At 49.4% G+C, this 25,973-nt stretch overlaps 1 protein-coding gene across 5 annotated transcripts in view; it reads left to right on the top strand.

The window, feature by feature from the left end:
- Phactr3 (phosphatase and actin regulator 3) overlaps positions 1 to 25,973 on the top strand; it is a 240,325-nt gene that overhangs the window by 181,614 nt on the left and 32,738 nt on the right. For all 5 annotated transcript variants that reach the window (XM_008842156.3, XM_008842137.1, XM_008842172.2 and 2 more), the window contains exons 6-8: positions 1,610 to 1,784; positions 2,655 to 2,902; positions 25,807 to 25,960. In XM_008842156.3, the coding sequence (XP_008840378.1) occupies positions 1,610 to 1,784; positions 2,655 to 2,902; positions 25,807 to 25,960 (577 nt within the window). The remainder of the gene's footprint in view (positions 1 to 1,609; positions 1,785 to 2,654; positions 2,903 to 25,806; positions 25,961 to 25,973) is intronic.

The raw sequence follows: 25,973 nt of genomic DNA, 5'->3' as shown, positions 1-25,973 counted from the left end.
CTGCAGAGAAGCTTCAGCCTGTTCCCCGTGCCGCCCGCACTGTTCCTGCCTCTCTGCCCACATCTGGCTCTGTTCATCTTGTGAGGGACAGCTAAATGCTCTCTGCAGAGAAGCTTCAGCCTGTTCCCCGTGCCGCCCGCACTGTTCCTGCCTCTCTGCCCACATCTGGCTCTGTTCATCTTGTGAGGGACAGCTAAATGCTCTCTGCAGAGAAGCTTCAGCCTGTTCCCCGTGCCGCCCGCACTGTTCCTGCCTCTCTGCCCACATCTGGCTCTGTTCATCTTGTGAGGGACAGCTAAATGCTCTCTGCAGAGAAGCTTCAGCCTGTTCCCTGTGCCGTCCGCACTGTTCCTGCCTCTCTGCAAGCTCTTCGCTTCCCTCCCCTCTGGCTGCTTCCCAAGGGCAGGACCTGAGCTGTTTGCTGACGCCCTGGCTTTGCTCTGGCAATAAACGAACTCCTCGGTGGCTTAGTTTCCCTTCTGTTTCTCAGATGTACTTTTTATTAACACTGTTCATTACCCAGTTTCTTTCTGCATGCCTTTTACCTCCTGTTAGGGTTTCTTTGTGTGTGTGTGTGTGTGTGTGTGTGTGTGTGTGTGTGTCTGTGTGTGTGTGTGTGTGTCTGTTTATCTGTCTGTCTCTGTGTGTGTCTGTGTGTGTGTAATAATTATTGAATTTTTGTGCATTTCATACATCTTAATCATATTTAGGGACCCCCGCCCGTTTTTTAAAGGAGCTGAGTTTTTTGTACCAGGCCTAGTCCAGACATATTTGAGAATAAATGTGTGTAGCATAACTAACAGGTGCTGGGCCCAGCCTGTCACTAAACCCCTGCAGGTTCACCATGTTACAGAGCTGGTGTCCTCTCCTGCAGAAAGGGATGCTGATGTCTGACAGCTTAGGTTCCCTGCATCCTCAGAACAACATGGCTACAAAGCTCCATCATTAGGAAAGCCAGCCGAGCAGGATGACTCCCCTGGGAAGAGTAGGCCAGTCCACCTGGACTGCTCTGGGAGCTCCAGATGGGTGGGACTCAGAAGGCCTCACCAAGAAAGGGGCAGCATGCTTCCCTCGAGAACCAGAAAGATCTTCATGAGATACAGTGAGGAGAATGTGGTAGGGCCAAGAAAGAATGAAGCCAGGTGTTAGAGCAGGGTAGCCCAAGGGGCTTTGGGCCTGGGGCTATGAGTCTGAATCACATCCTAAGGAAGATGGGAAAGGTGTGATGGGATTCACCCTCCAGAAAGGCCCCATGGGCTGAGGTGCTGGCAAATGGGAATGGATGGTATCAGGAGCGGAGGCTGATGGAAGGGTGGCTGCAGGGTTCTGGAAATGTTCATGGTCCCCATGCAGCAATGGGTGGCTTCGAGAAGCTGACCCCTCAAAGGGAAAAAGCACTGTCTGGGCTCCAGACCTTGCAAGAGGACATGGACTTTGACATCACAGAGCTCTTCCCAGGCAGGCAGCACTGTGGCTAGAGCCGCATCCTGGTCTCCACTCCAGGAGAGGTGTCTGTGTGTGTCCCTTCCTTCCATCTTTCAGCAAGGCCTCAGTCCCCACATGTTACTGTGTGAGAGTCATGTTCTTGTGTGTTCCTCCCACACCCCAGGTCAGGCTGTGCTCTTCCAAGGCCCCAGCATGAAGAGTGCCGACCCAGCCCTCCGAGGACAGCTTGCCACCCCCACGGGGTCTCCCCATCTCACCACTGTCCACAGGCCACTGCCTCCCAGCCGCGTGATCGAGGAGCTACACAGGGCGCTGGCCACGAAGCATCGTCAAGATAGGTGAGCCCCGGACCCTGCACACATGCCACCCAGGCTGACCTCTGTGAGCATCTTTAACCTGGGTGGTCACCCAGGGCCTGGGCTGGGTTAAATGTTCCGCATGCATTATCTTGATTTTCCTAGTAGGACAAGCTGTGCACATGGGAACCGTGAAACTTCCTGAGTCATTCCTCAGGTGTGGAGCTGGGGCTTCCCAGGAGGGAGGGCCAGGAGAAAAGACTCCTCTTAGTGGGACTCTGAAGGCTTTGAAGGTTTAATAGGAAGAATGAAGGGAGGAGCCAGGCGAGGTGGCGCAGCCCTTAATCCCCTGCACTTGGGAGGCAGAGGCGGGAGGATCTCTGAGTTTGAGGCCAGCCTGGTCTCAATATTGAGTTCTAGGTCAGCTGTGGCTACAGGGAGACCCTATGTCAAAAAGACATAAATAAATAAATAAATAAATAAATAATAAATAAATAAAAGAATACACTGGGGCCTGTGCCCACAGCTCCCTTGAGGTTGATTGCTACTGGTCCACAGGTATGAGGAGAAGGGCCTTGTGGAGGAGACAGAGCTCAGAGGACGCGTGCATGGTGTGGAGTACTGGAGAAACAGAGTGCCTCTTTGGGGTCTCTGAAGTCCTTGATCCAAGTTACACCGCACTTGCATGTGTCAGGGTTTAGCATGCGTGTGTTCTATGCTTCTGAGAAGGGCACACTGCAAAGCCACATGCTCTAGACTCTAAGGGACTTTCCAAAACTCCCCACCCGAATGTCCAGGACTGAGCCATTCAAGGCACCTACACCACAGTCTTTACCAGCCGTACCTTGATTTGCCTTGTCTTCCATCAAAGGGGGCGATGCATATATAACCAGAGCCATCTTTCCAATTTAGTTTCCAAGGACGGGAATGCAGGGGGTCTCCAAAGAAGCGGATGGATGTGCGTCTGTCAAGGACATCTAGCATGGAGCGAGGCAAAGAGAGGGAAGAGGCGTGGAGCTTTGATGGGGCTCTGGAGAATAAGCGAACTGCCACTAAAGACTCGGAGGAGAACAAGGAGAATCTGATCCTGAACTCGGAGCTCAAGGATGACTTGCTTCTGTACCAAGATGAGGAAGCCCTCAATGACTCCATCATTTCTGGTGAGAAGGACAGAGGCCAGGGGAGGGATCCAGCCAGCACCGTGTGGCCTGGCATGGGGTCCACAGCCATGTGGAAGCTGGTGCTTCTCTACCAGCCACTGGCTGTGCAGGGTGCACTGAGCAGACATGGGGGTGGATTCCTTGGTAAATGGGCCCTTCCCTGGGGGTGCCAGGGTCTCCAGGGACTTGGGAGACACTGAGTCAACCTGCTATGTCTGGGGGGTTCATATCAGTCCCATGGGTGTTTGACTGTATGTAAAAGTGATGCTGTGGGTGACCTTGAGAAGGTCATCCTTGAGGATGACATGGCCAAAGGTATAGAGGTCATGTGCCAGTGGCCAGGGTTGGAGATTGTTTAAAACAAGATGAAACGCAGTAGGGAAGGAGGGCAGAGAGAAAGGTTGCCTGAGGAATTGCTCCATCCCAAACAGCCATGACAGGAGTGATGTGAGTGGACACAAGTGTGGGCTCATGCAAGGCAGGAGGCTCACGAGGCCTGTGGGAGACCAGGTCCATGTTTGGACACCAGAACCAAGTGACTCCACTCTGAGGACTGGGCTCAGGGCCACGAAAGAATGCAGGAAGGAAGCTGGGAGGCCTTACTGTCCTCTGATTTCTCCAGTCTGGAAAATGGAGAGGTGGCAGGTGTGAGTGTTACACCCAGCTGGAAAGAAAGGGATTTCGGTGGCAGGATGACAGATGGGCTCGCGGGGAGCCCAGGGTTGGACAGAGGCCCCTTCTGTCACTTTGCATGTTCAGAGCCTTCTGCCCCCTGGTCTGATACAGGATTTCTGAGCGTGCGGGCTGCAACGTATGAGGGACACTCAAGGGAACTCACAGCCAACGGACACAGAGGAGGGTGACTTTGATAGTTGAATCTTTTGTTGTGGTAGAAGCCCAGAGCCAGTCATTGGCCAAAGAGCAGTGCCAATGGCCCGTGAGTTTCCCTTGGGTCTGGAACCCATCCCTGGAAACAAACAGCGGCGGTCTCTGCAGGACAGCTTCTGGCATCAGGCCTTCCCTCCAGCTAGACCTTCCCTGTGTTTAAATGGGTTCACCCCTGATGCCCTCACAGGGTTTGGCTCAGAGTGAGCTTCAGATAGCATGCACATCCTTCCTCAAGCATGGCAGAGGAGGTCCTCGCATGAAGAAAGCATCCAGGTGGGGGTCGCCTCCATACAGCGCATCGTTAGGCCATCCAGAGACGAGGCTGTAATGCCTCCAAAGAGATGGAAGCCTGTGCATCTTACTGCCTGGGAAGCTCAGCCTGCCCCAGGTCTGCTTTCAGACACTTGGTTGAAGGCTCAGCTAGATGTGTAACCTGGGGTCTCTGAGCCCTAAAATCAAACACAGACCGTTTTATCATCACATTCTCGAACGTGACTGTAACTCTTCAAAGGTACACATTTCTGTGATTGTTTGGGAGAATTCAGTGAGTCCATAGATGTTGCTTTTGGGAGGAAAATTACTCACGTGGGAAACCTCCCATGAGGCTCTGCTGCCCTGCCTGCTGAGGACAGGGTCAAGATGAGCTGTTAGCCCCTCTCCATAACTTCTTGAGTTGGGCCTCTGCTCTCTACTAGTTGGCTACTAACAATATGGGAGACAGGAAGGCAGGAGGTCGGCAGGCATTGGGTCTGCGATGACAGAAACATCAGTGTGTGTGTGTGCTTCAAGTTTCAGCACCTGTCACCCATAGTCATTCTCTCCCCGCCCCCTGCCCCCGCCCTCTTTCTCTTTCTCTCTGTCCCTGGCATCTTAGTAGCAGCATTGTGTCCTGTATGAATGTTCTAAGGAAAGTTTTGCTACCTTGGGACCCTGAATTCTCAGTCAGCACCATTTTGCGTTTGCCTCAGAGCACAGTTTCTAGAAAAGTAGTGGTCCTATTAGGGGCTGGCCTTGTTTCTGAATCCCTGGGATATAGGCTATCTGCTGGTGGTCTCCCTGTACTAAAGGTGTTTGCTGCGGTCAGAATCAGGTAGTCCCAGATGGGTCATGTGTCACGTGTCGTGTAAGCGGCCCAGTGAGGAGCTCACAGGTGCTGGGTGTGTACTGGTCCAGATGTAGAGCTCAGTGTGCACACTGGTACATGTGAGCTGTCACATGCATACACACCTGCATATATACAGGTTCAGGCATTGTGGTCATCTTTGGGATCAGCTGGGCCTTCAGGGAATCTTCTACACAGGGAAGACAAATTTCACAAGAAGCCGTTCAATATCTGTCAATGTTTGTGTTTGTCTTTCGTCCTGTTGTCAACCCAGGCGTAGAGCCCATGTTGGCTGCTACACTATCCCTGCACCTGACCCAGGGGAAGGAAGCGTAGATGGGGGAGGGAACATGGGGCAAGGGGCTTCTGCAGCAACAGAACTGTGAGAAGAGTTGAATGAGAGAGGAAACCTTTCCAGAACTTTTTCAGCTCTCTACACAGCTTGTCCCTGCATGCAGACCCCATCCACCCAAGGTATTCATGCCTGTAAGCTGCAGGGCCATGAGGCATTCCTAACATACTCCCAGCTAAGGTGGCAAGTCCCCAACTTCACAGTTACAAAATACGACGGATCTGCCTGTAGTCTGCGATCGACATCTGCAGACAGCTGTCCTCCTGCTCGTAGACTGCGCCTCTCCTTGCAACCCCACTTGGAAAGAGAAGCCAGAAGTCTGTGGTTCTTATAAAGCACTGATCTGGAGCTGGAGAGACAGCTCAGCGGTTAAGAGCACTGGCTGCTCTTGCAGAGGACCCAGGTTCGGTTTCCAGCACCCACTTGGTGGCTAACAACCATCTGTAATCCCAGGGGATCTGACGCCTCTTCTGTCCTCCATGGGCATTGCACAGCATGGGTGGACTTGCATGCAGGCAATACACTCATACTCATAAAATAATAAATAAAAAAATTAAAAATAAAGGCACTGATCCTACTACAAAGGCCCCACACATACGACCTTACCTCCCCTCCCCCGCCCCCAGACCCACCTTAACAACTGTCCCTGTGAAGGCTCAGGCTTCAGGACAAGAATACGAATACGGGCAAACGTTCATCATGGTTTGGGATTCTCAGTTGAGGTCCGTCTCTGTGTCCACATGGACTTACAGCACAGAGAGACATTTCTGTGGTGCAGTCACCCTAAGGGTGGTGGGATGTCTTTGATACTTCCATTCCTAGAACTGTGATCTTGGGTGAGCTTGCTAACCTCTCTGCTCCTTGGCTATACCTTCTGTGAAGTGGGCTGGAGACAGCCCCCACTCCCCACCCCCACAGTCCTTCACAGAGCACCCAGGGTGAGGGCTCTTCTTCTGACAGGGGCAGCTGTTCCTGTCCTCACTACACGTGGCCAGGTTAGAACCTCACAGAATGAAAGCACTTGCTGTTAGTTCACATTTTTTTAGCTGGTGTAAGTTATACCTCATTTTCTTAGTCCATTCATTTAGCCGGAATCAGAGCCTCCTGGAGCTGACAGGCCTGTTCTCAGCCACCAATCCCTCAGACATGAGTATGATTGGACATGACTTCACTGCCTGTTAGCAAGGAACAAGGTCAGGAAGAATTAGTCATCTGTTGTCCCTTGTGGCATGCAAGAGCAGAGCAAAGGGTTCCTTATGTCATTATAGGCTTGGGGAGCCAGGAAAAGGCCTCTAGGCGGCATGTGCTATAAGCCACCTGTCCCAGACCAGGCCATTCAGATGCACAGCTCTGCTTTCTGTGACAGACAAGACCTGTGGCAGGTTATCACACGCCCAGACCCTAGTCAGTTTCCTATAACTTGCAGACATTGGGGTGTCTCCTTTGTTGTGGTTGCTTATGAAATGTCACCATTGGCTTATGTATTTAAACACATGGTCCCCAGCTGGGGGGTGGGCCTTGAGATGGTGCTTCATTGAAGGAGGTGTGTCACTGAGAGAGTGGCCCTTGGTGATTGACAGTTGAGTAACTTCCTGTTTGTCCTCTGCTTCCTGACTATCGATGCAATCTGATTGCCCATCTCAAACTCCTGCCCCTGCTCTCTCCCCGTCCATGGTGCACTGTATCTGTGTTGGTCAGAGATCCCTGGAGGAACAGAACAGAACAATGACTGTCCCACACTGGAGAGGCTGAGAATCTGTTCACAAGGCTGAATGTATGGGCAATCCCAATCCGGCACTGAAGACCTGGAAGATTCCTAGAGAGCTGATCTTTGGTTCATGTTAGAACCTAAGGAAGCTTGTTGTAATATCAGTGGAGGAGTACCACAGCAGACTAGTTAAACTCACCAGTGAGAGAGAAGGCAAGCAGGCAAGAATCCAAAGCTCCCTCCTGCCATGACTTTTCATCCGGGCCACCCTCAGAAGGTGCCCCTACATTCAGGATGGGTCTTTCAGCTTCAAATGATCTGCTCAAGAAAGTTTTTCAGGAATTTAGTTACTTCCAGATCAAGTTGACAACAAAGATCAGCCATCACAGTGTCCCCCTCGAACCCAGAGCCAAAATAACCCTTTTTCCCCTTAAGTTGCTACTTGTTGGATATTTGATCAGCGCAGGGAGAAAAGTAACTAAACACCCATCTGCTGTGGGGATGAGTGAGAGGTTGGCCGAGGGCCTACACGGGGCACACCATGCCCTTCTCGGCTAAAAACAAGCCACAGGAGCCCTCCTGATCCCAGGCACCCGCACAGCCCTAAGACATCAAGTGTCCGGCTCTTCCAGTTAATCCCTGGTGCACAGCAACTGAAAATCCATCTCCTGCCCCAGCTCATAGGGTCGGCAGGCTCCAGGGAGAAGGGGGCAGAGTGCTGGGCTGTGACAGGGTCTTTATGTAAAACATCAACACTGTGGGGAGTGACTCCTCAGCTTGCTCCTGCCTAGCTACATGGCTGCGTCCCCTCCCAAAGTCCTGTGCATCTGTCTGGGTCTGCCTTCCTTCGGCCGTGGTCCTGCTCTCAGATCCACACTTGTCAGTCAATCTTGCCTCTTCATCCCTGGTTCTAGACTATCTCGCACACACAGTCGGGCATCCTTTCTTAATCTTCATGTTTTCTGTGAAGATGTGCACTGCCTTCCAGAGCTTTGATGTGATAATTCTCAAGCTTTCCCACATTCACTCCCTGTCTCGGGGTGGAGTAGCGTATTGAGGTTCCCAGGAAACAAGACTAGGTGCCCAGGTTACGAGAGCACGTGGTTCAGTGAGTTTTCCAAGGTTAAGTAAACCTCTGTAGTCTGGATGCTGTCTATTATATAAAAGTCATTCCTACAAGAGTTTCCAGAGCATTTTAGCGAAGGAGGGAAGACCCACGCTGAATGTGAGCAGCACTGTCCCGTGGGCTGCAGGACTAGACTTGATACAAAGGAGCAGAAGGTGGAGAGATGGCTCAGTGGTTAGGAGCACTGGCCGCTCTTGCAGAGGACCCAGGTTCAATTCCCAGCACCTACATGGCAGCTAACAACCGTCCATCACTCCAGTTCCAGGGGATCCAATGCCCTCTTCTGACCTCTGTGGGCACTGCACTACACAGGTGCACTTATACACATGCAGGCAATACACACATAAAATAGAAATGATAAATATCTTTTTTAAAGGAGCAAAGGAGACAGCAGGCTGAGTGCCAGCATTCCTCCATCTCTTGACTGTTGTTGACACGATGTGACCAGCTGCTTCATGTTCCCACCAGGTCTCCTCCCACTGTGATGAACCGTGCCCTCAAAACTTGAGCTGATGTAAATCCATCCTCAAGTTTCTTTTATGTATTTTGTCACAGAAACAGGAGGGTAACTAATACAGAACATAGAATTTCTCTCACTTGATATGATTGGGACCAACCTGTTAGTTGCATTTTTGTTAATTAAAATGGCTGATTAGCAAGGCCAGGAGGGCAAAGGGCAAAGAGGGCCATGCTTGGAGGCTGGAACCGTAAGACAAAGTGGGTTCTCAGGACCTGGAGGGGCAAGCATTTGGCAGCATGGTGAACATTACCTGGACAGAGACTGCACTTGGGTTCCCCTTGTGGCCTATAAACGAGGGGTGACCCTCTCTACGGGCTGCAGAGTCCTTCCCTGTGGATAAGTAAAAAATGAAAGCTAGTGGATGTGTCATTTGAATCTGGACTGTGTGTCGGGAGGGTGATGTAAAGGCCTCTTGCGGTGGTTCAAGGCTCACCTGAACTTGTCACTGGTGAGTTTACACAGTGCCAGACTCCATGCCTTTTCTTGTAAGCTGGGGTTCTGGGTGATGACCCTCTCGGGAACTCATACCCTGTGGCCAGCAGGTGGCACTGCGCACATTCCACCTGCGGGATGCTCAGAGACTGATCTGTGGGACAGCCTGGTGGGCATTTTGGAGCGAGGATTGGGGGTTGGGGGATCAGTGGTTGTCCTCGCTGAGCACCAAGCGGCAGAGCTCAGGTTGGACTCAGTGGGCCATTGACCATGACAGCTGCCATCCCCGTTTCATTTTGGAGTTGTTGCTTGGCACTTTTCGTCAGGTACCTTGGTCAGCGCTCTGGTGCGGTGTGTTGTCAGCCTAGTGACATCCTGATACGGCCATCTTGAGTGCTGTCCGTTCTCCTTGAGGGAGACCAAGGTATAGAGAAAGGAAAGGACTGGTCCATCTTAATCCAGGTCTGTAGCTCTGCAGCCCAAGACACACGCACCCCAGCCCCTCATCTTCATCCTGCTCTGGAGCACCTTGTAGGTTCCAGGCACACGGCAAGTGGCCATAAACTCAGCCTGCAAGTGGCTCAGAGCCTGGGGTGGGGTCTCCAGAGATGTGATGCAGCGATTGAGGGGCAAGCAGCAGGGCTGCAGGCAAAGGTTACCCTGTGACGTCTGTAGGTTAGAGTAGCGGATCACAGACTGGCTGCCGTCGTTCAGTCACACTGATGGGCCCCTCCTTGGAGGAGCTGACTTTACTGCCCCAGGCCTGGCCTTTGTGCCTTACAGCCTCCCTCCTGCCTGTGTGTCCCCTTGGCTGAGGGCCTTCCAGCATTTTAATCGAGTGCTTGTCCAGAGAAGCTGCAAAAGTGTGCTGTAGATGTGGGCATTGTATACCCTCAGGGGACATTCAGGAGGGTGCCCTCAGGATGTGGGTGGGATGTGGGGCATGGGTTAGGGGAGATGGGCCTTATGTAATCAGCGGGTGGCCTTAAGAGCTAATCTCTGCTTACTTAGAGAAATTCTGTCATCCCTTTGACCTTAGCCCTGCCTGAGCCCCCAGCCTCCTGGGCTGCTTATAAACTTTGGACTTGTCACCCCCCACAGCTTCATGAGCTGTGTTTAATGCATGGAGCCATGTATTTGCACATGTGTGCATGTGTGTAAATGTGTACACACATGGCATGTCTGTGTGCTGTGTGAACATCCTATTACTTGGGAGAACTTCAATTTGTTCATCAGTCTGTCGTAAACTCCAGCTACAGTTTAGAATAAAAGTCATTGTGTGTGCGTGTGTGTGTGTGTGTGCGTGTGCATGTGGCAGGGGAGGGGAGCACTTGCCTGTTTGTGTGCGTGCAGAGGCCAGAGGAGGACATCAGGTGGCCCACTCTGTCACTATCTGCCTTATCCCCTTCAGGCAGGGTCTCTCACTGAGCCTAGAGCCGGGCTAGGGACCAGCAAGCCCTGGAGATCTGCCTGTCTGTGGGCACAAGCACATATGCATCCATGCCTGGCTTTTTACCTGGATCCTGGGGATTTGAACTCAGGTCCTCATGCTTGTGCAGCAAGTGCGCCGTACCTGTTGAGCCGTCTCCCCAGCCCTCTTTTAGTTCTTTTGAAGGAATTAACAGATGATCAGTGTATAGATTGTACATTAGGTATAGTGTGATGTTTAAGGCATGTCCACACTACAGAATGATCAGATTAGGCTAGTGAACAAATTTCTCATCTCACATACTCATTCCTGTGGTCACACTGAAGAGCCCTTTGGCTGTTTTGAAATACATGTTTTCTTGCAGTCTCATGTGCCACAGATCACTAAAGCGCCTGCGCCGGCTCACGACAGAGTGCCATCCTTTGATCGGCATCGCCCGTTCTCCACGCCTCACCTGACCTCGGGTAACCACTGCTCCGATCTCAGATCTCTGATTGGTAGTGGGTTCTGGGGACTGGAACCAGGTCCTCTGGTGGAGCGACAAGTGGCTCCATTGAGCCGTCTCTTTGCCCTTTGAGAAGTTTCTGTCTGCGTCCTTTCCTGCATTTTGAAGTGAGTTCTTTGTCTTCTTGCTGATGGATTTTAAGTTTCTTCCGCACAGCTGGTATCATGCCTCATCTAACAGATTCCTTCCCCGCACGTTCTGACCAGTGGTGTGACGTCCTCACTGTTTCTTTGCTGTGCAAAAGCGTTTTCATTTGATCCTACGGGTTGTTTTTTTCTTTTTTCCCTTACTGTTAGGTTGCATACAGGAAATCTTTTCCCACAAAACTCTGGAATGTATGCCTAGTGCTTTCTTATAATAACTTTCCAGTTTCAAGTCTCAAGCCTGAATCTTTTACCCTTTCGAAGCTAACCTTCATTATAGTGTGAGATCAAAGCTCGTGGTATGGAGGGGATGACTGGAGTCAGTTAAGAGCTAGTGTGAGATGACGGCTCTGGTGTGAGGTAAGAAATGGTGATGGGAGGCGAGAGATGGTAGTGTGAGGCAGGGGGCTTGTGGTATGAAGTAAGAGGTGTGAGGTGAGAGTTTGTGATCTGAGGTGAGAGCTGATTTGAAGTGACAGCTCATGGTGGGAGGTGAGAGCCGGTGTGAGGTAAGAACTGGTATGCAGCAAGGGCACATCCGTGAGGTGCTGTGAGGTAGGAAGTGGTGGTATGAGTTGAGAGTGCATGGTATGACGAGAGCTGTGAGATGAGGTGTGAGATGAGGGCTCATGGTATGAGGTGAGAGATGCTGGTGTAAGATGAGGGCTCCTGGTGTGAAGTAATATCACACAGTGTGAGGTGGAGGCTGGTGGTGTGAGCTGAGAATTGATGGTATAAAGTGATAGATTGGAGTATGAGGAGAGAACACAGCATGAGGTGAGAGCTTGTGGCGTGAGGTGAAACCTTATGGTTTGTGGCAAGAGCTTATGGTATGAGTTGAGGTCTCAAGGTGTGAATCAAAGTCTCCTGGTGTCAGTCATAGTCTTCGTGGTATGAAATTTCATCTCATGGTGTACAGTGAGAGCTCACAGTGTGGGGTGAGGGCTGGTAGTGTGAGGTGAAATCTTACGGTGTGATGTGAGAGATCACCATGTGAGCTCAGAGTTTCTGGTGTGAGCTGAGTGCTCCTGGCGTATGATGAGGGCTCCTGGTGTGAGGTCAGGGCTTGTGGTCTGAGGCTAGAGCTTTTGGTATGTGGTGAGTGCTGGTGGTGTGAAGGGAGACCTGGTGGGAGGTGAGTGTTCGTGTGAGGTGATAGCTCCTGGTGTGGTGTGACACCTCATGATGTGCGGTGAGATCTAGTGATAGAAAGTGAGAGCTCAGGATGTAAGTTGAGGGTTCTTAGTGTGAGGTGACAAGAGCTCATGGTGTGAGGAAAGAGCTCATGGTGTGAGGAAAGAGCTCATGGTGTGAGGAGGTATGACGAGAGCTGTGAGATGAGGTGTGAGATGAGGGCTCATGGTATGAGGTGAGAGATGCTGGTGTAAGATGAGGGCTCCTGGTGTGAAGTAATATCACACAGTGTGAGGTGGAGGCTGGTGGTGTGAGCTGAGAATTGATGGTATAAAGTGATAGATTGGAGTATGAGGAGAGAACACAGCATGAGGTGAGAGCTTGTGGCGTGAGGTGAAACCTTATGGTTTGTGGCAAGAGCTTATGGTATGAGTTGAGGTCTCAAGGTGTGAATCAAAGTCTCCTGGTGTCAGTCATAGTCTTCGTGGTTTGAAATTTCATCTCATGGTGTATAGTGAGAGCTCACAGTGTGGGGTGAGGGCTGGTAGTGTGAGGTGAAATCTTACGGTGTGATGTGAGAGATCACCATGTGAGCTCAGAGTTTCTGGTGTGAGCTGAGTGCTCCTGGCGTATGATGAGGGCTCCTGGTGTGAGGTCAGGGCTTGTGGTCTGAGGCTAGAGCTTTTGGTATGTGGTGAGTGCTGGTGGTGTGAAGGGAGACCTGGTGGGAGGTGAGTGTTCGTGTGAGGTGATATCTCCTGGTGTGGTGTGACACCTCATGATGTGCGGTGAGATCTAGTGATATAAAGTGAGAGCTCAGGATGTAAGTTGAGGGTTCTTAGTGTGAGGTGACTGCTCAGGGTGTGAGGAAAGAGCTCATGGTGTGAGGAAAGAGCTCAGGGTGTGAGGAAAGAGCTCATGGTGTGAGGAAAGAGCTCAGGGTGTGAGGAAAGAGCTCAGGGTGTGAGGAAAGAGCTCATGGTGTGAGGAAAGAGCTCATGGTGTGAGCTGGAGCTTCTTGGTATGAAGTGAGGGCCCACGATGCGTAATGAGGACTCGTGATGGTGTGAGCTGAGGGCCAGTGATGTAAGGATAGAACTCTTGGTGTGTGGCGAGATCTCATGGTGAGGTGAGCACACACAGCGTGATGTGAGGTGTGAGCTGGTGGCATGGCGTGGAAGCTCGTGTTGTGTGGTAACAGCTCGTGGTGGGAGGTGACGGCTGGTTTGAGGTGACAGCTCAGGTTCTTGAGCATGGAAATGTCTATTTTCCCTCAACACCGTTTATCCAGGAGCCATTATGTCCATTATGTTTTTGGCACCTTTGTAGAAGTTAGTTGATTAACACATGAGCTTACTCCTGGGTGCTCTATCCAGTTATACAGGGGTTTACACAGCTCTGCCTGTGCAGTAAATTGGCCTTATGGTCCCTATGAAGTTTACACATGTTTAGTGAGCTTTTTCTATGCACTGAACAGGTGTGTGCAGAGGACTACCTCAGTTAATAGGTGATTATTGAGTTCCCTATGTAGATTATGTGGTGTAATGGTTAATCTTTATTACCAACCTAAGTGGGATTAGAATCACTTAAAAGACACAATGCTGGGTGTGTCTGTGAGGATCTTTCCAGACAGGTGTAGCTGAGAAGAGAAGACCCACCCTAAACATGGACTGGGTGCCCAGAATCAATAAAAGGGAACAAGGAACAGGAGTCCCTGATGAGCGTTGACACCCACCTCTTTCCTTGACTGGGACACAGTGTGAGCCGCCACCTTAATTCTCCTGCTGCCTTCCCAGCCCGGCTGCCATGCCGGTGCCACAGGATGACTGTACTCCATTAAACTGAGAGCCAAAGCGAGTCCTCCTCCCTCAGGGGGCTTCTTGTCAGGAGCGTGGCCCCAGAGATGAGAGAACCAAATTACGTGGTGAGCACTTTCTGCTGGTGATGGGCACTCATGGAGATCTGTATGGTGGTAACAGGTGTTAAGGTCTCCATGCAGCTCTCATGTTTAAGGCCCTGTATGCACCCGGCAGGTACCTAGTACACCCTTGTTTCTTCAAATCTTCCTACCTGCGACCCCATTTCTCTTGAGAACGTCTTCTACAACCCTCTATATTTATATATTCGACTATAAAGTAAGTAAACAAATATTTACTGATAATAGTTATGAAGAAATTTATCTTAACAACTTCTTTGGTACACATATAATTTTTCCATGTATTTAAAGCAAATTTGAGATGACATGGATGATACTGTGTTTATTTTTGCAGAGAGCACTAAATCTTAGCTAAATATTTGCTGCAGATCATAGAGCCTCGTCAGTGTTTTGCAGAGTTGATCAGTGTTTTAATTTTGTGACCCTCAATGCCAAGAGTGCCTCTTTGCATAAATACATAGTACAAAACAATGACAGAAGGATGTTTTGGGCCATTTCAAAAGTTGTTGGAAATTCTGTCTTAATTCCAAGTCATAAGTCATTAAGCAACTTTTTACTTTTTAATCAAATTCAAATCAGCAACTCAATCAGCACTTTTTAAAGTTAAACATACTAATACAACACAATGCAAAGATTCACTCACTTGATGTTTATGTGCTGAGACTGTTGGCTGGCAGAGCTCTGAGGTTAACAGGGCATCTTTGTTCTTTTATGCTGCTATGACAAAATACCTGGCACCAGGAAATTCATAAAGAATGAAAATTTATTTTCTCCTACTTCTGGAGTCTAGGTATTCCAAGATCAAGGAACTATAGGTTTGGTTGTCTGGTGAGGGCTGTGCCCCACTGGAGGAAGGCAGAAGGAAAGCCAGAGGAGCACGGTGTGTAGTCTCTTTTGTGATGGCTTAATCTCATTCCCTAGGCAAGAGCTTTCATGCCCCAGTAGCCTCAGTATTACCACAATAGCAATCCCTGAATTTGTGAGGGACTGTTAGAAACCACAAATAGGTGGGACCATAGAGGAGCACTGTTTGCTGTCTTGCTCCTTTGGTTGTGCGTGGCCCGCTTTCTTAGACAATCCAGGACCACCAGCCCAAGAGTGGTACTACCCAGTGGACCCTCTCCCGTGACTCAGCAATCAAAAATATGGCTCATGGGCCGTTCTGAGACTCCCAGCCTTGCCCTCTTGAGAGCCCCAACCTTGAAGAGTGCTGCTGGAAGGCAAGAAGCAAGGGGCCACCTGGAGACCGTACTGGAGCTTTTCATGCTGGTGCATGTCGTGCCCAGGTGCATGTGCTAAGATTTTTCTCTTACAGATGAGGTAGCTGGGCTGGGGCTGGTGGGACACCTGCTCCCTTGCTCCCCTGCCCCTCATCACCACTACTACCACACAAGTCCATCAGGGAGAACCTTTCCTTTGACTGCCAGTCATAGCTAAGCCAGAGACCCTCTCCTCTCTAGAGAGAGAAGCTGTTTAGTGTGCCACCCAAGGTGCCAAGCATGGTGTTCATGGGTAGGGCTGCTGTGTGAAGCTGGGAGTAGACCAGCAGTCTGAAAAGGAGGGACAGATCTTATTCCATTTATCTGATCACCTTTGTGTGCCTGGCCCTGTACTGGGTCCTAAAGATCAAGTGCAACCAAGGTAGAAAGGCTCCTGTCATGGAACCTGTATCTCGGGGACACTATGGACAGCACACAGGCCAGAAAGCAAAGTGTCAATTGGGCTGCATGTTGTGATGGATACCACCCAGTTGATGGGCCTGAGTGTGGTGAGTAGCTCCTCACAGGGTAGTCAGATGATGGACCACCAGGAGCTGAGGTGTTACAAGGAGAAGAAGTCTGAGCAGAAGGAATGGTTGGTATGGAGACTGGACAGACCTGGACATACTCCAACCTCTGAGAGGAAGCTCCTGCAGCCGAGTGGCAGGGAAGAGGAGGCAAGGAAGGGAGGTGGACGGGGCGCAGACCGGACATGCCCTCTGGAGCCCCAGGGAGAGGGGTGGGATTTATTCTCACTGTGATACGAGGCTATGGATGAGTCTTTGAACAGAGATGACATGAGATCATTTTTTTTAAGGTCATGGATTTGCCACTGCTTGGTAAGATTGTGAGGATGTCTTCAGTCAGTCACTTTACACAGTTTCTCCGAGATGTGACTGACGTATCAAAAACTGCATGCGTAGGACAGTGTAAACCTGATAGTCTTTCCACCTTTGAAACCATTTCCACAGTTAAGACAGCACAGCTACCTGCCTGCACTGCCTTGTGCCCTCATGATGCTTCCCCTTCTGGCTTCTCCATGACACCTGTTCCCATCCCCACCTACTGCTGACAAGCTTCTATAACTATGAATTCATTTGCATCTTCCAGAATTTATGTAAGCAAAATCAGTATGTGCTCATGGTCATAGATAGGAAGACAGTAAGATGACACGTATGAGGACGTAGTGAAGCAAATCAACACAAAATAAATGGAGAAAGAATTCCTTTCTCATCCTAAAGTTATAGAAAATATTCTCCTGTGTTTTTTGTTTTTTTCTGAGAGTTTTAATATTTTTCTTTCTTTTGAAAAAAAATCATTTCTATCTGGAGACGATTCTTTATGTGAAGCTAGAATCCATTTTTTCATTTAGATTCCAATACCCCGGGACAGGGCCTGGTCTAGTTTCCTTTCTGTGGTTGTGATAAAGCAATCAGACCCAAACCAACTTTGGGAAAGAGAGTTTATTGGGCCCACACTTCCAGGTCAGAGTCGACTACTGGAGGAAGTCAGGGCAGGAACTCGAACGGAAACTGTTGGGGAACTCTGTGTACTGGCTTGCTCACTGGCTTACTGTCCAGCTTTCTCACACATCCGGGTCCACCTGCCTAGGGATGATGCTGCCCGCAGTGGCCTGGACCCCCTGCCCCATAGCTGTCAATACAGTCTCATAGATCTGCCACAGGCAATCTGATTGAGGCCATTCAGTTGGGAGTTCCCACTTCCCAGGTGACTGTAGCGTGTGTGGACCTGACAAGGACTAAGCAGTATGTGCCTTACCATTCACTTCTCCATACGTCCACATCGTCATATACCTTCCGTGTGCACAAAGGTCTGTTCCAGGATCTTTCATTCTGTTGAACTGATGATGTATTCTTTTGAGCTCTTGGACTAGTTGCATCATCTTAACTGACTGGATTGGTTATATTTCCTCAAGTGAGTTTTAATTTGTATTGTTCAAGAAATTTGTTCACTAAAATTGTCCATTTATCGACGTAAAGAGCCTTGAAGTGTTACTTTATGTCTTTTTAATGTCCATAGACTCGGGTGATGTGTCTGTCACCTCTCCTGTTGTGATAATTCTCTCTCCTCTCCTCTCCCTCCTTTCTGGCTAAAGTTATCAATTTCATCAGTCTTGTCAAATAACTGGGGTTTTTTTTTGTTTGTTTGTTTGTTTCAATGACTATTGTTTTTCTGTTTTTTGGTTGGTTTCTTCTCTGAACTTTATTCTCTATGCGCACTCCCTGGCTTACTCTGTTCTTTTTCTAGTTTCTTAAGCTGGACTCTAGGGCTACTTATTTAAGATATTTCTTCTTTTAATAAGGACATTTGATGTTATAAATAGCCCTTACCATCATTTTTATATATTGTCTGTCCATTTGCTTCAAAATACTTGTAATTTCTGTTTTGATTTCTTCTTGTAACTCTGGGTTTCTCAGAAGTGATTTTTAAAAATTTAGTCTGGTTAATTTTCAAGATGTCTTTTTTGTTATTGATTTCCAATTTGGTTCCACTCTAGTCGGAGAACATGTTTTCTATGAATCAAGGTCTTTGAAATCTATCGACTTGCTCTGTGGCCCAGAATAGGACCTGTCTTGGTGCAGAGTGCACATGTACTTAGAATAAGAGTGTGGCCTGGGCAGGTGGGGGTGGGGGTTGCCAGGGGATTGGACTGTGTCCTAAACTGTGCATCCACTTGATAGTGTCGTAGCCGTGTTCAAGTCTGCACTCTGGCCCAAATTTCTGTGTGCTGCTTCTGTGAATTACTTAGGAGCTTTGAAATCTCCAGCTTCAACTGTGGACATACACAGTCTCAGTTTCTACCCAGTTTTCATTTATGTGTTCTGAGGCTATTTATATCCTGTTGGACATACAAATAGAGTGACTTTCCTCTCCTCACTGAAATCTGCCCCGATTGGTTTTGGTGGCTCCCTCAGCTGTCCTTGATTAGAGTGAACGAAGGATAGCTGTACCCTTTATTTTTAGGGCCTTCGTGAAGTACGTTTTACAGCAGCTTTTGTCCTGCTTCTCTTCCACACTGAATTTTGTCTTTAGAGCATGGAGAATATTTGCACGAACGAGTACATCGGCTTTATCGGGTGTCTGCTGCGTGGCTGGGGGCTTCTACCGAGCATCTGACTTTGGCTGTCGTTCCTATCTTTGTGTTGAGGCAGGGTCTCATATAGCCCAGCCTGGCATCAAAAATCACTGTGTAGCCAAAAGTGAGGATGACCGTGAGCTCCTGATCCTCCTGCCTCTGCCTCCCGAATTCTAGATGACAGGCACAGGCCAGCACATCTGCCTTTGTCTGTCTCCTTGGGACTTGTGCACTTTTGTGATTCTGTTGTAACTCTGCTCTCAGCTTGTTGACTCTGCCTCTGCCTCAGTGCGGTGCTCAGCTGACTGGCTGCTTTCGACTTAGCGTACGGAGTCTTTATTTGATCGTTGTCGATTTTCAAGTCGTTATGCCTCTTGTTTGTTGAGATAGGTTTTCACGGAGCCCAGGCTGGCCTCAAACTATGTAACTGAGGATGATCTTGAAGTCCTCTTTCTCCTGCCTCCATCTCCCTGTGCTGGGATTATAGGTGTGTACTGCTATGCCTGGCTCTTACCCAGTGCTGGGGGTTGATCCTGGGCTTCATGCATGCTAAGCAGGCGTTCTACCCACTGAACCACATCCCTGGATAACCATTTCTCTTTCACTTATGACCAATCACCTTGCAGTAGTCGGATGATCTTTGTGTTCCTCCATTTATCCACGTGTTCTGAGCCCTTACTACATGACCAGTGACGGCCATTATTGACAGAGTCAGTTTTCTTGGGCTAGGGAGAGGGCTCAGTGATTAAGAGCCGATGCTGCTCTTGCAGAAGACCCAAGTCCAGTTCCTAGTACCCACGTTGGGAGCTCACGGCTGCCTGTAGCTCTAGCTCCAAGGGATTCGATGCCCTCTTCAAGACTCTGTGGGCACCTGCTCTCACACCTGTGCTTGCCTACACACATGTACACCTAATTTAAAAAACAAACATAGTTTTTAAAGCCAGTTTTCTTTAGAGATGATTAAGAAAAGCACACATTTGCCTCAAGCCCGGGTCCCACTGCTCATCTTTCCTTCGTTCAGATTTCAGAGCTCTGTCTGGAGTCGTCTCCCTGTGGCCTGATTTCTTTGCCAGCTCTCACAGTGATTAATTGTTGTAGCTTTTTAATGTCGAAACAGTGGGGGGGTTGTCTTCATTCTGGTAGATATTTTTGTCTAGTATACAGCTGGGATTGCCTGGATTTGTCTTGCAGTGTCGCCTCATGGAGCCGCTCCTGGGCAACCAGGATTCTTTCTCACGCTGTACGCAGACGCCTGTCTTTCTCTCAGTGACACTGAGGTTTCCTCACTGTTGATAATGGTGATGGCGGTCCTGACACAGTTCCTTTGCTGTCCGTGGAGTCTTTCCTGATTCTCTGTAGGCATGGGGATTTTTTTAAATTGGGTGACACACATTGTGAATCTATTTCTCGGTTGTAGGATGTGTTTCTACTCCTATAAATATCTTTTGAATCTTATTCTGGGAAGCAGCTCAGTTACTTGGAAACAGCCTAACATTTCCAGGTCTGGCTTTTATGGTTTCCTAGATGAAACTCCTGAGCTGAGCTCCATACAGCTAATCACTACTTGTTCCTGAGACAGGACTATCTGTACACTCATCCCCGTGTATGGACAATCACCACGAGTTCCAGCCTGGTTAATGGGCACTTGGCTGATGGGCACAGACCCTGGTTCCCCCAGTGTCTGTGGGTGCTGGGCAATGTCTCTGACCCTTTCTCACAGGCATGCAGTTACCAGCTGAAGACTTCAGGAACACTCCACATCTTGTTCCCCTCTCTAGCTTGGCCCCCAAATTCCAGATGTGTCCCCTTGGGCCTCTGCTCCATCTTCTCAGCTTGGGCTGTTCCCCAGGCTTTTTCTGGACCTCTGAGAGTCAGAGCCCGGCACCCGTCCCAAGGCATCTGGGGACTGCCTCAGTCAGCTCGCCTTTGCTGCTCATGTTCAGCACCTGAAAACCATTTCTTATATTCTCTTTCTGCTTTGTACTGTTTGGGGTGAAAAAGAATTTGGGCTGCACATGTTGCACCAGAGTAGACATCTGTGTCCTCACTGTCCCTGTTTATTTTGAGGCAGGGCCTCATGTAGCCCAAGCTGGCTTTGAACTTAGGATACAGCTCAGGCTAGTCTTGAACTCCCGCCATGTCCTCACTTGTACTCCGGAGGCTCAGGTGTCTGCCTCCTCCTGACTACTGACATGTCCTGCTCAGTGTAACTTCTCAGACCCAAGTTCCAGTGTGACAGATCAGCGCAGCAGAACTCTCGCTGCTGCCGAGCTCCCCCGATCCATTTCCTTTCCATCCAGTCAACTTGTTTCAGACGAGCGTTAGGGAGGGAGCACACAGACAGCTCTGCCGGGAGGACGCACACCGCTCAGCCCACTGCCCACTGCCGCTGCTCCTGCCCCATCTCTTTCCCACCCCTGACTATGCTGTCAGTGAGGTATGCTCCCTCTTGTTGTCCCTAGGTGCCGGGCGTGGGGTAGATGCATGGAAGGCAGATGCACCTGTGTGACTCCTGGGCGTCAGACCAAGGAGTATGGATGGTAGGACAGGCCTCAGTTTCCCTCTGCTCAGTTTCTCTCTTGGTTTGCCACTTCTGTGCTCCAGCAGGATGCCAGGAGCTCACTTCTGTGCCAAGGTGGAGACAGCTGTTAGATACCGGGGCACAGGTACAGGTGTGGGAATAAACACTGATTGCTCAGCACTGGAGGTGGGGAGGGAATCATCTGATCAGCAGCCACTGTTGCTTAGCATCCTGTGGCCGAGGAGTCACAGAGAAACTGAGTGGATAGATAGGGGAGGGTATGAGTTCTGAGAGACCTGCATGAACAGGTGTGGGGTGGGCACCAGCAAAGGAAACAGGCGTGTGACCAAGCAGGGAGGACCCAGGTTGACAGAGTGGCCTGGAAGAAGAGATGGGAAGGAGAGATATCTGTGCCTCTGTGAGCTGAGGTTCCCAGTCGCCAAGATTGTCCGTCACCCTCCCTTCTTCCCGTGGTAGGTCACAGTGGCTGAGGAGACTGGTGCTGGAGGAGCGGCCCAAGATCCACATGGGTGGTGTATATACTGCATGCAGTGTGGAAGGCCAGGACGGGCCCTGGGGGCAGCTGTCAGCCACTGTCTGGGCCACTCTGGTCCTGGAGGGAAGGAGGCAGCATCACGTGCTGTTCTTCCTGACACTCAGCCTGTGTTTCTTGAGTAAATGTCCCTATGTTATGAAATTGTTAGGGTAATTCCTTGGATTTTGAAAAAGTCAACTCTGGGAGTTTCGTGAAAGCAATCTTCTTGTTGCTTTTATGTAGAAGGGAATTTTTGGCACTTTCACTGATACGCTCAAAAAATTCTTTTCAAGCAATTATTTAGTTTATATCAGGGAGCTAAATTTATACCAAAATTCCCCAAATACAGAAAGCCAAAATTAATGAGGAAAATCCTCCCCACCTTTCCATCTCAGTAATTACAATTATGACATTCACAAAATTAGACCCATACACATATCTTCCTATATAATGTGACTTCTTTTTTTCTTGGTGATAGCATGAGTTTTTTTGTCACTCAGGAACATAAGCTCTGCCATTTTGAATAGGTTCACAGATGGGAAGATGTGCCACAATTTAACAGGTGCCCTGCCACAACCACTTGCTACCTGCCTCACTGGATGTCCAGAGTGCATTCAGTTTTGTGCTTTCACAGATAGGGCTGGCGGGAGGGGGGCTCCTGTTGTTGTGTTCTTGTGTAACTGGAAAACCAGACAGAGTTCCTGCTCTCTGTTGCCACAAACATCCATGAGCAAAGGGAGGAGCAGAACCTTTCCGTTCAGCTTTATTCGGAAGAGAAGGTAAAGTATTGATACCCCAGAAATCTGTCTTTCCCTCTTCAGCTAGAAAACTTTATAGGGAATGGGATCAAAGGTTGTCAGTTGTCCGGAGTTTAGTCCTTGTCCCTCTGGTCAGGTGATCAGGCTTGTCTCTGAAAGTCACACGTTCTCCTTGTTATTGTCTATGTCCCTGTGCAGTGGGGTTTGCACAACCCCAAGGCTGTCGAGCCTCGCATTCCTCCTGAGGAACAGTCTGGGTTAGAGCAAAGAAGCTCTCAACAGTGTCTTTTCTACAGCATGAAATGCAGAGGTGTTCATGAAATAAAAGTGCCCAACTGCCCGCTGTCACTTGTTTTGAAAGGCTGACTCCTAGAAGTGGACTTTGTAGCACAGGAAGAAGTAAGCATGTCCCAGTGCTCTGGGGATAGACAGTCTCATTCCTTGGAGCTTTGGGGAAAGGAAGTCTTGGTCTGATTCCCAGGCTTCACATCCTCCTCTGTGTTAGACAGGCTTCTCTGGGAATGCACCATCATTATGATGAGCTCAATCAGTTGGGTGAGGCTCACTCAAGACCTTGAAAAGTCTTCATTGTAAAGTATTTCTGGGACATTCCTTTTGTTTTTGTTTGGATATTAAGCAGCAAAACCTGGTAACCTCCAGGTTAGCTCTTGATGAAGACAACCCAGAATTCTTGCTGTGGTCCCCCCCGAGCCCCTGCTGTGGCCCTCCTGTGAGCCCTTGCTGTTGTACGAGAACTGCTTGTTAGTCACAGAGATCTCATGCAGGGAAATTTTCCATTCCTACCTAGAAGCATCCAATGACAGGGTCTCTTTTTCAGTTAAGAACAAATCTGACTTAAGTTTGTAGCAACAGCCTGAGGCATTCCCAGTGGCTTCAGGACTTGCCTTACCCCAGCTTTGAGGATTCAACGGGGTGTACTTGTGTGGGTACGCATGTTCCAGTGCTCTGGAAATGGCCACTTTTCTCTTGCTGTTCACCAGCCCTGACATTCACAAAGGATTCCTCCCTAGAGCTTTGAAACTTCTCAAATTTGTGAATGTTACCATAGCTTTCAACACCCTCATAACATGCAGAAAAACCAACTGAAAATGTATGATCTCCTCAGACTCCATGGGCCCATTAATCCAGGGTGCAGCCATTAACGGAGCTATTAAAGCCAACTTGAGCTGGAGTCCTCGCAGAATGACTTGCAGTCACATTTTTCTTTCTCTCTAAGGCACATGACAAACAGCTTCCTATTAGAAATTCAAACCTCAGCAGGGTTCCATTTTTGTATCTTATCTTCCAAATTTCTCTTGAAGGATCATGTTGTTGCACTGATTTTGTTATTTCTACCACAGAGTGGAAGTTGACTTTGTCTTGGGAGCATGTGCGTGTGTGCGTGCATGTGCAGGCATGTGCAGGCATGCTTGCCTCTGGAGGCCAGAGGTCATTATAGAGTGTTTATCTCCACCTTGATTTTAGGGACAGTCTCTCCCTGGACCCGCAGCTCTCCAATTTGGCCTGGCTGGCTGTCCAGCCAACCCCAGGGATCCTCCTGTCTCCTCTTCCCAGCTCTGGGATAACAGATGTGTTATCACATCCAGCTTTTATATGTAGGTTCTAGGGATCCAAACTCAGGTCTTCACGTGTGCATAGCAAGAATTTTACCTACGTAGCCAGCTCCCCAACCCTGGGAGCCATTTCATTTGGCTTCTGTTTGCAGAAGTGATGGCTTTGGATGGTGGCTTGGGACCCAGATTTGAGTCCCTGTTCTAGTGGAACAGCAAAGCTTCCCCGTCCACAGCTGCAGCTCAGCGGCCTCACGTATTCAGCTTTGGAGCATGTGTACAGCCAGGAGCATGTAGGGACTCTGTTATCCAGATGCTTAGTTAAACAGAACACCAGTTTTTCCTAGCACACTAATGAATTGGCGAACTGTCCTTCGTCCCAGCCTGTGACACAAGCTAGCGCCATTTCTGACCTCAACTAAATTCATTCTGCCCCCTCTACTCTTCCTGGGCCCCAGTTACCCTCTGCTGATTTGGGAAAATGCCAAGATGCAGCCCAGCCCAGCAGACCAAGACCAAGTCTGGCTGTTCGTTCACTTTGCCCCCTCTACTCTTCCTGGGCCCCAGTTACCCTCTGCTGATTTGGGAAAAATGCCAAGATGCAGCCCAGCCCAGCAGACCAAGCCCAAGTCTGGCTGTTCGTTCACTCGCAGTGTCACTGATGGCCTCCGTGTCCACATGCCTCTCTGCGGAGAGTGCCTGTCGTTGAACCAAAGTCCAGTGGGGGAGACAGAAGGTGAAGCATTTAACAGGAGTCATCGGTTAAGGGAGGAAGTATGACAGGGTGTTGGGATCCTCACGGAGGCTGCTATCCAACCGTGCCCTGCTGTCCAGGCAGAGGTCAGCTATAGGAGGTGCTGGCCGAGCAGGGAGGAGGCAGAGGAGAGCCGTGTAGTGCCTCCGGGGTGGGATGCCAGAGGCACTAAAAGAATTCGTATCACAGGCATTGCTCAACACGGGTGCACTTACCTACATGCAGGCAATACGCACATACACATAAAATAAAAATAATAAATGAAAATTTTAAAAAAAAGCATATGTGGTTAGAACATGGAAGGCACTGGAGTGACTAGCCAGTGCTTTCTGAGGTTAGAGTCACAGTCACTGTAGGAAAAATTATAATTAAAAAAAAATACATTTTGTTATTTTAATTTTATGTTTATGAGTATATTGCCTGCATGTGTATAAATGTACCCATGTCATGCAATGCCCATGGAAGTCAGAAGAGGGTGTTGGATCCCCTAGAACTGGAGTTATGGACAAATGCTAGCCACCATGTGGGTGCTAGGAATCAAACCTGGGTTCTCTGCAAGAGCAGCCAGTGTTCTTAACCGCTAAGCCATCTCTCCAGCCCCTACTGTATAATTTTTTAAATATTTATTTTTATTTCATGAGTGTTTTCCTGTGTGTGCACCACTTGTGTGCAGGGGCCCCACAGAGACCAGAAGAGGGATTTGGAGTTAAGGACAGTTGTTAGCCATCATGTGAGTGCTGGGAACTGAGCCCTGGTCCTCTGTAAGAGCAACCAGTGCTCTTAACCATTGATTCTTCTCTCCAGTCTCCTACTGGTTTATAGCCCAAGCTCAAATGCTTTTGAAAGTCAGTGTGGGCTGCTAACAACACTGGAAGACAACGGGTGTCTACTTCCTGGAGGCTGGGAGTATGGTCCTCCTGTAGAACAAGTGCCCCTGAGTGGGACATAGTGACGCGCCATGCAGCATCATGCCCCTGGGCTACCCACTGATGTCCTGCAAGGCAGCACAAAGCAGCACACATGGCCCTTCCTGTCCCGGCTCCTGGCCCCCTGGTCCAGACACCAGCCTCCATCCATATACTGATGACAAGCCAGCAGTCTAAGACCTGTTTCTCTCCCTGATGGGTCTTGTAGGAACACTGCCTAGGAAATGCAAGAAGGAGCTGCTGGCGGTGAAGCTGCAGAACAGGCCGAGCAAGCAGGAGCTGGAGGACAGGAACATCTTCCCCAGGAGGACGGATGAGGAGAGACAGGAGATTCGGCAGCAGATAGAGATGAAGCTATCCAAGTGAGTGACTGTG

This window comes from Nannospalax galili, unplaced genomic scaffold (assembly GCF_000622305.1).
Source record: "Nannospalax galili isolate Female #2095 unplaced genomic scaffold, S.galili_v1.0 scaffold231, whole genome shotgun sequence".
In the NCBI taxonomy this organism is placed as follows: domain Eukaryota; kingdom Metazoa; phylum Chordata; class Mammalia; order Rodentia; family Spalacidae; genus Nannospalax; species Nannospalax galili.
This window is presented reverse-complemented; position numbering and strand designations above follow the sequence as displayed.